The 13,972-nt window shown below is 49.0% G+C and overlaps 1 protein-coding gene and 1 long non-coding RNA gene across 4 annotated transcripts in view; one reads left to right on the top strand and one right to left on the bottom strand.

The window, feature by feature from the left end:
• Window positions 1-4,262, top strand: part of SLC15A2 (solute carrier family 15 member 2) — an 82,027-nt gene extending 77,765 nt beyond the window's left edge. For all 3 annotated transcript variants that reach the window (XM_019480520.2, XM_014599383.3, XM_059727482.1), the window contains 3 exons: window positions 2,332-2,478; window positions 2,855-2,959; window positions 3,837-4,262. In XM_019480520.2, the coding sequence (XP_019336065.2) occupies window positions 2,332-2,478; window positions 2,855-2,959; window positions 3,837-4,013 (429 nt within the window). In that variant the 3' untranslated portion in view covers window positions 4,014-4,262. The remainder of the gene's footprint in view (window positions 1-2,331; window positions 2,479-2,854; window positions 2,960-3,836) is intronic.
• Window positions 2,403-9,791, bottom strand: LOC132250418 (uncharacterized). The gene is made up of 3 exons (XR_009462142.1): window positions 9,435-9,791; window positions 3,346-3,932; window positions 2,403-2,509 (listed from the first exon to the last, which is right to left on the bottom strand). It is a non-coding gene; the product is annotated as an uncharacterized LOC132250418 (long non-coding RNA).
• Window positions 9,792-13,972: the final 4,181 nt, after the last annotated feature.

Genomic DNA, 13,972 nt, shown 5'->3' with positions numbered 1-13,972 from the left:
CAGAGGAGGTATATTCATCTTTAGTGATCTCACCTTGTTTCCACTTTTTATGTGCTCCCCTTTTGTCCCGTAGGCTGCCCTGGATTTCTCTGGTCAGCCATGGAAGCCTCCTGGCCCCTTTCCCTCTTTTGCCTCGCTCGGGGATCGTCTTGCTTTGTGCCCAAAGGATCGTTTCCTTTAGGCACAGCCACCCGTCTTGGGCTCCCATCCCTTCAAAACTCCTACTCTGCAGTGCGTCCCTGACTAATCTCCTGAGTTCATTGAGATCAGCTTTCCTAAAGTCTAGCACCTTCACCCTACTAGTTACCTTACCCACTCGACGTCTTATGGTGAATTATATTATTAGGTGATCACTGTCCCCCAGATGGCTACTGATCTGGAGGTCCCCTATCATGTCATCCTGCGTTGCCAATACCAGATCCAGTATAGCATTCCCCCTAGTGGGACCGTGTACCTCCTGTGTCAGGTGGAGGTCCTGTACACAGGTTAGAAACCTGCGTGAGCGGTGGGACTTTGCTGTCTGCGTCTCCCAGAAGATGTCCGGGTAGTTTAGGCCCCCCATGACTACCGCCTCCTTAGCTTTTATGGTCTCCGAGAGTTGCCTCAGGAGCCCTGAATCTCTTTCTTCCCCTTGGTGTGGGGGTCTGTAGCAGACCCCTACCACCAAATCCCTTTCTCCTTGCCCCCCATGTAGCCTAACCCACAATCCTTCTATTTCCTCATCCTTCGATTCCGTCTTGATGAGGGTTGATGTATATTGCTCATTGACATAGAGCGCGACCCCTCCCCCTTTCTTCCCCGACCTGTCCTTTCTGTACAATCTACAGCCCTCAATATGTACCGCCCAGTCGTGGGATGAATCCCACCAGGTTTCTGTTAGCCCCACTAAGTCATAGATCTGCCCTGTTATTTCAGGGAGTGCAAATGTCCTTAAATTAGCCCCTGTTGTCGTTGAAATGTGTGTTCAGGGTTTTCTTTCTTTCTCTCTCTCTCTTTTTTTTTTGCAGAGTTGTTTTTTTTTCCCAGTTTGGGCAGTGAAAATCCAGGAGGCTCTTTTGGTGGGGGGGTGTTGGCTATCCTACTCATCCCATCTGTCCGGCCAATGTTACACAAACCTGGCTGCCAACCTCCAGAAGTTAAATAAAAATCACAACCTTGCCCCTGCTTCTCTTTTTGGGCAGGCAGGCCTTCAGGGAAGCTGCAGGCAACCGCGGAGGTGGCCAGTCTTGATTTTAACCCATGGAGACAACCCCGGGAGTCCTTGACACAGTGGTTCCTGGAAGTTGAGCCTGAATAAAGCTTGCACATACCAGTTCTGTGTGTCCACTCTTGGAAGCTAAATCAGGGTGATTTCACCCCATTTCAGCCTGTCCCCTTTTCCCTGGGTATCATTTGTTCATGTGTCCACAGTCAGCTGCCCCTTTCATCTCATGGTACTTGTCTCCTAAGGCTCCACATGAGGCTTTCCTGCCTATCCCAACTTGTCTTTGACCCTCCTGGCTCTTCCTTTTCACATCTCTCTCCTTCTGGTGATGGGCTTTGATGTTTCTTGCTGGGCTCCGCTCAGTTGTACTCATTCCTGGGATTTGCATGGCATCCCCGCCTCCTGTCTGAAGTGCTGTATAAATGACCTAAATGCAGTAGGTAGTGTGGGAATGTGCCTGGACTCTAATAGGTAAATCATTAGGGACAGTGTTTTCATGCAGCTTCCATCCCCATCCAGCTATTTTTAAGGCATCGCTGACATTTTTTTATGGCCTAATGAGCAAGACACAGAGGTTTCTTTCCCTCCTTTGAGCCTTCAGAAATATGCCCTCTTGATTTGTCTCCCTTTATGGTGATTAAGCATTGCTCGTAAACATCCCCCATGCCTTCCTCAGCATCCTTCTTAAAAGCAGAATTTGCTGTTTCCTCTAGGTTGACTTTAAGTTATTGCAGGTTAGTGTGTTCTTGGCTACTAGTCAAACCTCTCCGTCTCTCTTTCTCTCTGTAATAGGGCAGATGTTAATTAAATCGAAGGAAGCAAAGTTAGAGAGTTAGAAATAAATTTAGTGTAAACCATACGAGGGCATCTGATGCAGGTGTAGGACAAGAGCAGGTCTGTCTGGCGGGCTGCGGTTCCAGTGCCTCGCTCTTGTCCCATGCCTTGAATTGTTGATGGTGCAGGAAGTTGGTAGGATTCAGATCCAGCTGGTATATCAAAAAGCAGATTTTTTTTCTTCCACCTTTATACGAAAACTCACTTTTGGTAAATTCTGTGTGCAAGCCCATGCAGGATAGATCTTCTGCTTCAGCAGCTCATCCGTGTGCCCCCTGTGCTGTCTCTCCTAGGCATCTGGAAACACTCTCAATGCATGGAAGTCAGAAGATATCAAAGCCAATCATATCCATCTGGCTTGGCAGCTGCCGCAGTACCTGTTGATATCAGCTGGAGAAGTGATGTTCTCCATTACAGGCCTGGCATTCTCTTATTCTCAGGTATTGTACTTTTGGGACTCATCGATGGTTGCTAAAAAAAGGAGAGAAAAAAATCCCCTTAAGAATCAGGACTTCTGGACAATTTTCCCATCTCTGCTACTGACTTGTAACTTGGCCTTTGGCACCAACTCCGGTAAATGCCTAGTTTAAAATTAAGACGCTAACTTATCTGTGACACCACATGCAGTCGCAAGGCTCTGCGAGTCCATTGGTGTCCACTTGGCAGCACATTCCCTCCACTTCGGTCCATCCCCCGCACCATAGAGCCCTCCGCATCCGTACGGCCTGGCATGAAATACCGGGAGAAAGAGCAGCCAAATGCTGAAACAAAGGTGCGGAGCCCAAGCCATTGAACAGGTCCTTGTGTTGTTTTCAGGCTCCTGTCAGCATGAAGTCCGTGCTCCAGGCAGGCTGGCTGCTAACCGTGGCCTTTGGAAATGTCATCGTGCTTATTGTGGCCCAGGTGGCACCGCTAGAGCAGGTATGGCTGTGACGGGGCTGGGCATGGGGGCGCTGCATTGGGAGTGTCCTCTGCCTGGCGCTCTGTCATCGAGGCACTTAAAATAGTTAAAAATGCCCTGACTATAAGCCCAACATGCCAAGGGCTGGAGCTGGTGCGTTGTTAACCCAACGAGCATCATTAACCCAATGAGCATCATTAACCCAATGTGCATCGTTAACCCAATGTGCATTGTTAACCCAATGGGCATCATTAACCCAATGGGCATCGTTAACCCAATATGCATTGTTAACCCAATGGGCACCATTAACCCAGTGGGCACCATTAACCCAGTGGGCACCCTGTATGGCAGCAGGTTGTACTGTGATCTGCTATAAGCCTGGCACACGGCCCAGCGGGGAGCTTACCGGTGAGGCAAAGGCCCCTGGACTCCTGAAAGACCACTTGCTCCCATTGCCAGGTTTGGGATTGGGATGCTTAGATTTGGAGATTAGTTTCACCCAGACGGTCTGAATTGGGAGAGGCTCTGATTTCTAGTGAAAAGGTAACACTAAGTTTTAACAGTGGGGATTTTTTAAGCATTGCCTGTCCTCTAAATGGTTAATGTTGTGCATTCCTGCTTGCTGGAGAAGTTTAAGGCAGATTTGCCCGTTTGGGAGGGATCTGGAGGATGAACCGTGCTTTAGCTCATCAGCTCACACCAATTAGCTTTAGCTATATGCTTATAATGACCGAATTTCATATAAGAGAGGTCCCAGAAACCTCAATAAAGAGGCTTTCCTCCTGTGAGCTCTCCTGGCAATGAAGGCCTTGCATGCAAAAAGCCCTCTGAAAGGAAGCAGGTGCCTGCCTCCCTTGGGAACGGGTGCTCAGAGCTGCGTTTGTGTTTCTTCTCCAGTGGGCTGAGTTTGTCCTGTTTGCGGGCCTCCTCTTTGCCGTGTGCATCCTCTTCTCCATCATGGGCTATTTCTACGTCAGCGTGGAACTTGAAGACCTGAAAGAAAAGGAAGAGAAGGGAGAGATGGAGATGCCAAGTAACATGATTAACCTTGTTGCCAAGAAAGCAAAGATATAAACTGTCGGAGCGGGGCGGGATGGTTTTTCCATGAACTGAACACGTTGAAAGGGAGACTGAAGAATGACCGGTGAGGTTTCCGTGTGTGTGGCAGCCTTTCTCACCTGAAACGGAGCCACCTTCTCCATCGGACAAAATACCTCCTTCTCTCCTTAAAACAAAAAAGGGTCCAAACCCCTGTGTAAAACTCCCCAAGAAAACTTCTCTGGTGTTCAAGGCGCTTATAAATAAACACGGATTAATTTTAAAGCCGCCCGCCCTTTTTAATGAGAGAAAGATTCGCTGTGACTTGGTTTTAAATACATACCTAGCAGCGGTGGGGAGGGAGCAGTGTGTGCGCCAGGTGTGCTGAGACAGCACAGCTGGTTTTGCAAGAGTCTGGAAAAGAAAAGGCATTTATGGATACACCGTCTGGTGGAAAGAGATTTCCATTTTGTCAGCGAGGGCTGGACGTGGGACAGACGATCACGGACGATCCCAGCACGTGACTTTCCATCTGGGCCCCTCACCCCCATCTTACGGCTTCGGGACGGTCTTGATTCATGATTTCTGCCTCCAGAGCCATATGCAATCAAGGTGGCAGGGTCCGATGTGGCCCCAAATGTCACTGAGCAAGATGCCTGTGCTGCTCTCTGGCTGGCTGGATTACTTGGCGTATGGTGTTGCACCAGGGCTTTGCAGCCAGGCAGACTGGTTTGATTCACTGCAATTAAAGCGTCGGTTTATGCTTTTTAGTCCATAAAAGCACACTAGTCCTTTCACCAGGCACCTTAGGAAAAGGTAAAGAGTTTACCAGGCATTTTTTGTTCTGGTGCATCAACCAGGATGCCGCAGCGCCCCGGGGTGCTATGAGATCCTTTTAAGAGTGCTGCGGGGTGCCGTGCAATACTAGCTCTGCTTGGTACACCAACGCAAAACACAATTCAGGATGAACCCAGAGATTTCCAACAGAAATCCCAGAGTGTCAAAAGCGTTCTGCCCTCTTGCGATCTTTCTGAGCTCTTTGCAACAGAAGCACTGATCTGTTATTTTTCCCTGGCCAAAAAATGAGTGCAAGGTGAGAGCTCACATTTTCTGAGGGGTCCCTTGAGTCCAATGATGGGTGCCTTGAGACCAGTAAAAAAGGTTGAGAACCACGGTGTTATATATATATATATATATATATATATATATATATATATAAAGGTTGAGAACCACGGTGTTATATATATAAAGGTTGAGAAGCACTGTGTTACATATATATATTCTGTGGCAAGCTTGGATGGGCTGCTTTGAAGCACGTCCTCTTATGCTGTGGCTGTCCTCCCTGCATTGCATGTCCCAGCAGTCCCTGTAAAGCTGCCGACATCCCGCGGCGGGCTAAACAGGGATGCACTTTGTTGTCCTTTTCAGATTTCAGTCTAGTGAAGTAGGATGCAGCAAAAGTGATTATTTTTAACTCCCTTAGATTTCCTTTCAACTTCTCCAAAGCTGTGTTTTTAATTCTTCTGCCTCTGTACAAGACTCTGGATGGAGCTATTGAGGCAGAACTGTGAGACTTCATTATCGGTATCACGGGATGCCTAGGCAGGGTCCCTATCTCACCGGCCTTGTCTAGGGGGCCCGGGTGCTTTATTGCTGGGTCTAAGCCTAGCACAGCTTACGGTATTTGATTGGCATATTTCCTGGGTGCTGGTGAAGTCTCATGTACGTGCTTTGAGACAGATTTTTCTCTGGTCTATTCGAATGAGATGGGAAAAAAAAATCAGCATTTAATCCCATTCCTGCCCAGAAGAGCACGTGCTTACCCTGAGGTCTGTGGGCCGTGGGTACAGCTGTCGGTGCTGTCTGAAATACAGAGGCTGTCCTGAATAGGGTCTCAGCCACCCCGTGGCACTCTCCTAAGACAGGACCTAATTCCAGCTTAGTTTAATTGCATGCAAGTCCCATTTCCATTTCAGTCCGATGCGATACGTTCCCAGCTGTCCCTTCACTTCCTGTCCCAAAGAGTCATGCAGCTGCAACACCGGCTCAGTATATGTTTCTAGACGCTGTGAAACAGATGCCATGTCCAACCCCATGTCCCAAAGGGGAGCAAAGGGCATTGAAAATGGTCTATTAGGTCACCCAGCCCCATTCTTCAGATGTCGGTGGAGGATTATTCCCTTTGCTCCTTTTTGTATTATTCTCTGCATGCCATGACTCAGCTGGTCCTTTCTCCTCCAGGCTTTCTTGTTGCTTTCCTAATCCTGTTTTATGATCCCCTGCGAATCAGCTCAGCTACTGCCGAATCGCTCTGCTATGATGCTATTTGACTTGCTTCCAAATTGAAGCGCTAATAAAAAGACATCCCTCCCCCTCGCCAAAAAAAAAGAAGAGCTGAAGGACTGGCCAGGCTCCAGCAAGGCTGAGCAGACACAATTTAAAATTATTGGAGCATTTAAATTTTTATAAGCCTTGAATTTGGAAGCAGTTCGGGGTTTCAGGGCATGTGCGGTGTTGAAGCAATTGGAAATGATTGGAGCCCTTTCCTTGGGAAGTGGTTGGCGTGCTGCGTGCTGACAACTCCCATCTGCCGAGGGGGAAAGCCTCGTGTCCAAGCGAGGCAGTCCTAAACACTGCGTATGCTTTTAAAGCACCTTTCAACACAAAATTTCCCCTGCCCCCTACTTGGCGGCCTTACCGAAGGCTGTCACATGCTCTGAGCTTATGAAAAGAGTCGTTCCCAACTCATAAAAGATGCATTTAATATATTGTATGACTCTGCCTGGTAAATGTTGGATGCCGAGGCCTTCCAGACTTCCCCGTGTGCCAGGCAGGTGCCACGAAGTGAGGGAGCAGAGGGAAATCAACGCTCCCGTTCTTTGTGACTGCGGTCATGAAAGGCTGCAACACAGCACTTGCACCAGGCCCTGCAAATCCAGAGCGGGGCAACTCGTGGGAGTAAGTACAAGCCGGGAGAGTAAGAGCTGCCTGTCCAGGCTGTGCCTGCATATAGTGCCACTGAGGCTGTCCATGCACCGGCCACAGGGCTCAGGCTGGGCACCCTCACCCCTCACTCGCGGGAACCAGGCTGACCTGAATTTTGATTGCAGCGGGCACGTCTACACGAGTTGCCTAACTAGCTCTGCAGTCAACATCTCATATCTACTCGTGCAGGTGCAGCTTTCTTCGGGGAATCTCAGCCTCTTGTGGGCTAGGATCGAGTGTAGGGAGTATCTGAAGTCCTGGGATGGAGGATGCTTGTCTAGTATCTGGGGACATCTGAACCCCAAGACCTCCAGGGTTGGGTTTGCACATAGGACACCTGCCAATGGATTTGGGAGTATCTGAAATCCCAGGGTGATGGGTCTGGGATGGAGGATGCTTGCCGGTTGTAGCACCGTACATAGTATTAGGAATGATTGAGCTGTGCTTGCTCAATCAATATGGTTTTTGGAGCGACTGAGTGCTGCTCAGTTGATATGATTGGGAGCTGATTTGGCTAACTTGACCTGGAACATGATATATATTATAAAACAAAAAAAGTGTGCACACACGTGGGCCGATTATGCTGCAGTAAACTAAGACATGCCGCCATAGGTTAGTACATGTAAGTACTATCCCGCGGCAGCTTTCTTTGGTGCACAGCACAGCACCATGTATAGACAGGGCTGGCGGGGGCACAAGGGTGCTTCAGTGCAGGGTCTGCCTGTGCCCCAGCCAGCCCGTCTGTAAGATGTTGAGCTGGGGGGCAGGGATGCTGACCCCCAGGGTCCCCTGCCAGCCAGGGCTGCTCCAGCCCAGTACAACTTGCGGCGGTCCCAGACGCACGTGTAACCGTCGCGGTGCCCAGGAGCAACGAACTCCAGCGTGATACATGCCAGAGTTTATTGCTTTGCATTAATTGCATGCATAGACGCACCCAGTGAGAGTGATGGGAGCTCAGCCCACAGGTCGCCCCTGGGAAAGTATCGGTGGTCCCTTTCCAACTCTGGCCTGGATTGGGTTCAGTCCATGATTTCTTCTGTGGTATAAGTCAGGGGTGTTACAGATATGACCCATGGGCCAGATCTATCCCCTGGAGCCATTTCCCCCAGCCCATGGGGGTCCTAGAGGGGGTGGGACAAGGAGGGACAGTGGTAGGACCTATGGGTTATGCAGCCCCATTCGGGATGCGCGGTGGTGGTAGCCAAGGAGAAACGGCTCCATCTACCACCTTGCTGCTGCCTTTGCCGCTCACCCCACCGCCGCTCACCCCACCACCATGTCCAGATCCAGCCCGCGAGGAGCCCTGCGGTCCAGATCCAGCCCTGGGGCTGGTCAAATTGGACGCCTCCAGTATAGGCGATTAGAAGACAGGGCTCTTTAAATCTCTATTAGTCTTGAAGGCTGTACTCTGCTTTTCCTGTCCTTACTCAGGAAAACTCCCACTTTGCCCATGTCCTGAACAAACCCTGCAGGATGTGACCCGCTGCCGCTCCTTTTGCGAAAGAACAACATCCATCGCTTGATCCCCGCAGCCCGAGGGAGGTCACTGGGGCAGGGGTTCAAGTTCGTGTTTGCAAGCAGGAGGACTGGAAACACTCCCTGTCTTTAAATACAGATTGAGCATCTCCGTGTAATCCCCTGACTCCAGAAGCTGAGGGGTTTCAAAAAATAAAGCTGCTGATGAAGACACAGTGATGGACACACGACTGCTGGGGCAGTGCCGACGCAGCTGTAGAAAGGGCTGCTCGTGTGCTATACAGACTCCACTTCCGACTTCCTTCCTGCCCTTCCAGCCCTGTCTCATACCTCCATGCTTGCTTTACACAAAAATGATTCGTAACTATAAACAGAGAGACACATTTGAAAATGCAGAAGGTGCTCATAGACCTTGTCAAGGCAAAAAATCTCGCCTTCGATCCTCAGTCAGCCCCAACAGGTGTAACTCCATTCACGGCAGTGCTATTTGCTCATTGACGCCTGCAGAAAATCTGGCTCAGGGCTCAGCTCTGTACGGGACGTGCCAAACGCACCTCGGATGGAGCAAGTATAATAACGTGGCAGTGGGAAGCTCACGGAGGATGGGTCGAGACCTAACTGGGAGGCATTGTGCCCTGGGCAGTGGCAGCCAGGCTGGCAGTGGTGGCCACCTCCATTTTTGCACCTCCTCAAAGTTGGAGCTCGTGACTGGTGCCCACTAGCTCCCCCCTTGCTACCCTAATGGGAATGGGGTATTTGGTGGCATGTGTGAGTGGACAGGGCCTCAACCCAGGGGTCTCCGTCTTAGCCCAACCACCAGTAATGGGTAGCTTCAGCTCTACATCGCAAAGATGAACCTCTTCTTTCAACGCTGGAGGTTGGGATGAGGTCGCACAGCTGGTGTTCAGTTAGCGCACAAAAAACCCCATCCATCTCCTAGGCAGAAAATGAGGCGCCAAATGCATGGAGAAAATTAAGAGCCAATAGACAACTTACATTGCATTTTGTTCGGCTTTATACGCGAAGGAAGGACGTCGGATGGCTTCTCGAGAAGGACTGCAGCATTATTCAGCCTGCATTTGGGGCTGGGGGAGCAGTTGGCCTATGAGTCCAAGGTCTAACCAACTTTCTGATCAACCAAGTGCTCAGTGGCAGGTGCAATTCATTGTAGCACATTAACTGGAGAGAAAATGAGATCGTAGAACTGGAAAGGTCATGCGCTTAAATAGCGGAGGACTTTAGACCTTTCAAAATGCCTCTCTAATAATGTGTGATAAAGGGCACTGCCACAGGGGTTTAATAGAGCTGTTTCGGAGGGGGATATTCCCGAGCGCTGAAGCTAACAGCTTACAACATTGCAACGAGGAATTCGAGACAACCAGGCTGACCTTTTGGTGATGCTCATACTACCAGGGCCACTTGGATATGCCCCTCTAAACTTTCCGGAGGCAGGAACAGCAGTCTAAATAAGAGGGCAGCAGAAGGAAGCTGTCGCTGGTACTGCCAAGCGTGGCCTATTCTGGGACGTGGATATAGAGCTTCAGGATACAGGGCTCTTAATGCACTATCCTTAAGGCAGGCCCTGTGGATGCCTGCAGTCACAGGGAAAGGACTCGGTGACCCAGGACCATCACGTTTCAGAGTGAACGCCCCACTCCAACCTCCAGTCTGGTTTCCTCCTTTTTGCGTGCTCAAGCTTTATCTTCACAAGCACAAGGAACATTTCTGGGGACAAAAACCATCCATCTGAGAGCACGGTGGCATGGCAAATGCCACAGCTGTTAAATCTTGGAGCAGTCCTGGCCTTGCATTTGCTATTAGTATATTGATTAAATATATTATAGCAGGTCTAGGAGATGTCCTAGTCTCTGGTGGTCAGAACGTGGCACGTTGCTACCCAGATTTTCGAGGGTTTGAAATAACAACCAGAGGTAGAAGCCTTTGGCAAACCTGGCCAGAGGGGTGGTATTAACCTCTGGAGGAATGAGCAGAACGGTCTCCTGAGACACTTTCTACCTTTCAAGTCTCCCGGTTGATGAATAGCCGTTAGCTGTCCTGCCACTCTGACCTGCCAGGTGTTGGCACTCTCCGGGTTTCTCCAGAGCCGCAGATGGTTTGAGACCCCTTCAATTACTGCAGAAATGTATTAACGACACGGATGTTTTTTTCTCCTCCAAAGAACACGGGGCTCCTGACGAAAGCCAGATTAATAACAACAGAAACGCTGCTTGATTATTGAAGCAAACCAACCATTTCCTAAGGCAGACACCTAAATTCATCTCCTGCAAACAGCTTCCCAGATGAAAAATATGCAATCCTAGCTAATGATTTGCCTTGACAAAGGCTCACAACACATTATGGAGCTTGCAGAAAATACAACCATCGCTGCTGCTTCTGTGCCTGCTGGGAGAGTTTGCATGCCTGGTTCAGCTGATCGACAAGGAAACGTAGCAACTTTTCCCACGTTTTGAGGACACTTCAGATGTGCTCCATAGGCTGGCGGGGTCCGGTTTAAGACTTTCCCGGCTATATCTCACTAAAAAGAAAAATCAGGGTTAGTTTATGGTCTCAGTGGGCATGTCTACACGAGATGCTAACTGTGCAGTAGCCTGATAACAGAGGGCAGTAGCGTACCAGGCAGAAGCTATGCTAATGTGCTACTGCGCTGTAGTATTAGGCTACTGTGCAATAATCGTCACTAAAAACCCGTGCGCACTAAACACTACTGTGCAGTAGTGCGAGGTACTGCACACTGATTTAGTACAAGTCCTAAACTTAATGCACAGTACGACGGCGCATTAATGAACGTGTAGATCTTACTTTGATCTTCCAGATCAGATCCAATTCTGACTCTGAAACAAGGGTACATTCCTTATCTGTCATCTCTCCTCCCATTTGTGCTGGCAGGGCAGCCCCATCACAGCCTCTGGTGCCAGGTTCCAGTTGTTCCCATCCTCCTTGCTATCTCCTACAAATAGTTTACCTATCAACCTCAGTGAGCCAGATGTGGTGTTCAGTAATCACTCCGAGCCAAGGAAGTGGACAGCATCTCACTTAGCTGTGTCTTCTCCCAGATGTGTGATTTCCCATACGTACAATTTACATTTCTGTTCATTTCTTTAGCTGTGTCCAATTCATGCCAGCTCTTTGCAAAGCTGCTTGGAGCTTCTTATTGACCTGGGTCTGGCTGTGCTCTTCTACTTTCTTCCTCCAGACCAAAATATCATCTCTGTAGCCCATAGCACCATGCAATGCTCAGGTGAGTTGAAAAACATAGGGTATAGGCCAAAGAGAAGTTGGACCACGGGCCTCGATACTGGGAGTGCTGTCCAGGGCTGTCAGTCTGCTGCTAGGGGTGTGAGCTAAGAGGTTTATGTGGGTGGCTGGTGGATTTGGGCTAAAAGGCAGCCTTGGTAGCAGTGCAGGTAATAATCTAAATATTCCTATTGGCTCTTAAAGAGGGTGCACACCAACTTGTGCTCTCAGTTTTTAATTGGTCCCTATTAGGATCCTGTTGCTGCATAGAAATTGTTGTGTCTTTTTAAATATATTTTGCATTCCAGGTCAAATTAGCCAAATCAGGTCCAAATCATATTGATTAAGCAGTTCCAAAAACCGTATCGCTTGAGCAGGCAGACCTCAGTCATTCCAAACACCACGTATGGCACCATAACCAGCGAGCATCCTCCGTCCCAGACCCAGTCCCCTGGGACTGCAGATACTCCCAAATCCATTGGCAGGCATCCTACGTGCAGGCCCAAGGCCGGATACTACAGGCAAGCATCCTCCATCCCAGACTCTTTAGTCCGGGACTTCGGATACTCCCTACACTCGATCCTAGCGCACAGTGTTCGTTCCATCAGTGCGTTGAGCTGGTTGCACAAATCAGAGCTATTTTTCTCTAACCCCATCATGCTCACCCCTCCTTTCTTTCTGGTGATCGACGCTAACTTCTCTCCGGCAGCATCCCTCCTCCAGCCTGGATTATTACTCTCCAGAGGCATCTCGTAGCTGGCTCGTGGCTGCTGGTTTTTCATTCCTGGGGAGCCCTGAGAGTTTTTATTTGTTTGGCCGCTCGCTGGAGTTTATTAATGATGACATCCATCCCACATTTATGCCACCTCTTCAATCTCCTCTATTGTTCTGGGCTTCTCCTGTGGTTCCTCTTGGTTCCAGCTGTCAGGCTCTTGACACTTCCATCTTCTTAGTCATGGTTTCCCATTACAGATCCCTTGCTCTCCCTCTAAGCTCATTCATGCCACAGAAATTTAAGCAGAGTAAACTAAGCAAATCATTAGGGCACCCTTTGAGGACCGTGTCCTCATCGAAGAGGGAGATGAAATTAGGCTCCCTTGATAACCTGATCTGATGAGTCGATTTGGACTGGGCGTGCAGTTATAGTTCCCAGGGGGGTTGCAATTAAAAATCATCAGAGAAGGTACTTATTTAGAAAGCTAGCAAGAGGTTTCTAAAACTCACTGGTGGTTTCTTTATCGGAGAATAAGTACCTAACCCTGCGAGGTGCCAGACCTGCTAGAAATATCCCCATAGACATCTGGGGCAATTGTAAATCGTCTCTCCGTGGATTTGCACGCGTGCATGGTGCTTGTAAATGGAGCGAACTCCCCGCTGCCCGATTCACCTGCTACAGGAGAGAAACATGCTCCACGCTCTTTCTTACGGGAATTCACTTTTTTTTCTCTTTCGTTAATATGAAATAAAGGCCGGAGCAGAGAGAAGCTATCTATTTACCACCGGCGCATGGAAATCAGTAGACTAGGTAGAGACTCGGCACCTGGCAGGGTTGATGTCAGGGTATGATTAAAACACGCAGAACCAGCCCTGCCTACCCACTCAGATCAAACCGCTGGAAACCGCAAGACTGGGCTCTGCATTGAAAACCATCATTTTACCATGTGAAAGTGCCAGGCAGGTGCGCTGCTCTCCTGATATTCGGTTTATTGTAGCGCATTTTAAATGGAACAAATAACTTTGAAGCTGCCCACACATCGGTAGAGTTTAAGGTCAGGAAGGATCACTGTGATTTGGGGCCAGAAGGGACCACAGCTGTGCTGGACTCCATTCAAAATGCAAAGTGACCACATTAATGCAATCTGTCAGGACTCGGAGGGTCTAATCTTGCCGTCCTGGGGCCAGAGCCAAAGCTCACTGAAGTTGATGGGAATCCTTCTAGTAGCTTTGAATCAGGCAGAAAAGACCGGGAGGGAGTGCTCTGCCTGTTTCCAAGTGAAAGGATCAGAGCAGGAAGGTGCGTGTACATCATAATAAGGCAATTTTGTATTGTAATTTCCTTTAAAGAACATATATTCTGCATTTTAATTCTAGCACTTAGAATGCAATAAAATAGCTTGAGCTAAAATTGATCTTGTTTCTCAGCCAGGAAGCTTGTTTTTCATCTATTATAATAATAAATGTGCTGCTGATAATAGCCGAGGTGCCGCATAGCGAAGCTTTGCATTGTGCGTCCAATCTGGAAGGGCAGGATTTTTTTTTATGATGCATTATTGATATGG

This window comes from Alligator mississippiensis, chromosome 4 (genome assembly GCF_030867095.1).
Source record: "Alligator mississippiensis isolate rAllMis1 chromosome 4, rAllMis1, whole genome shotgun sequence".
Taxonomy (NCBI): Eukaryota; Metazoa; Chordata; order Crocodylia; family Alligatoridae; genus Alligator; species Alligator mississippiensis.
Note: the sequence above shows the minus strand (reverse complement) of the source record. Positions and strands in the feature narration are given on the sequence as shown.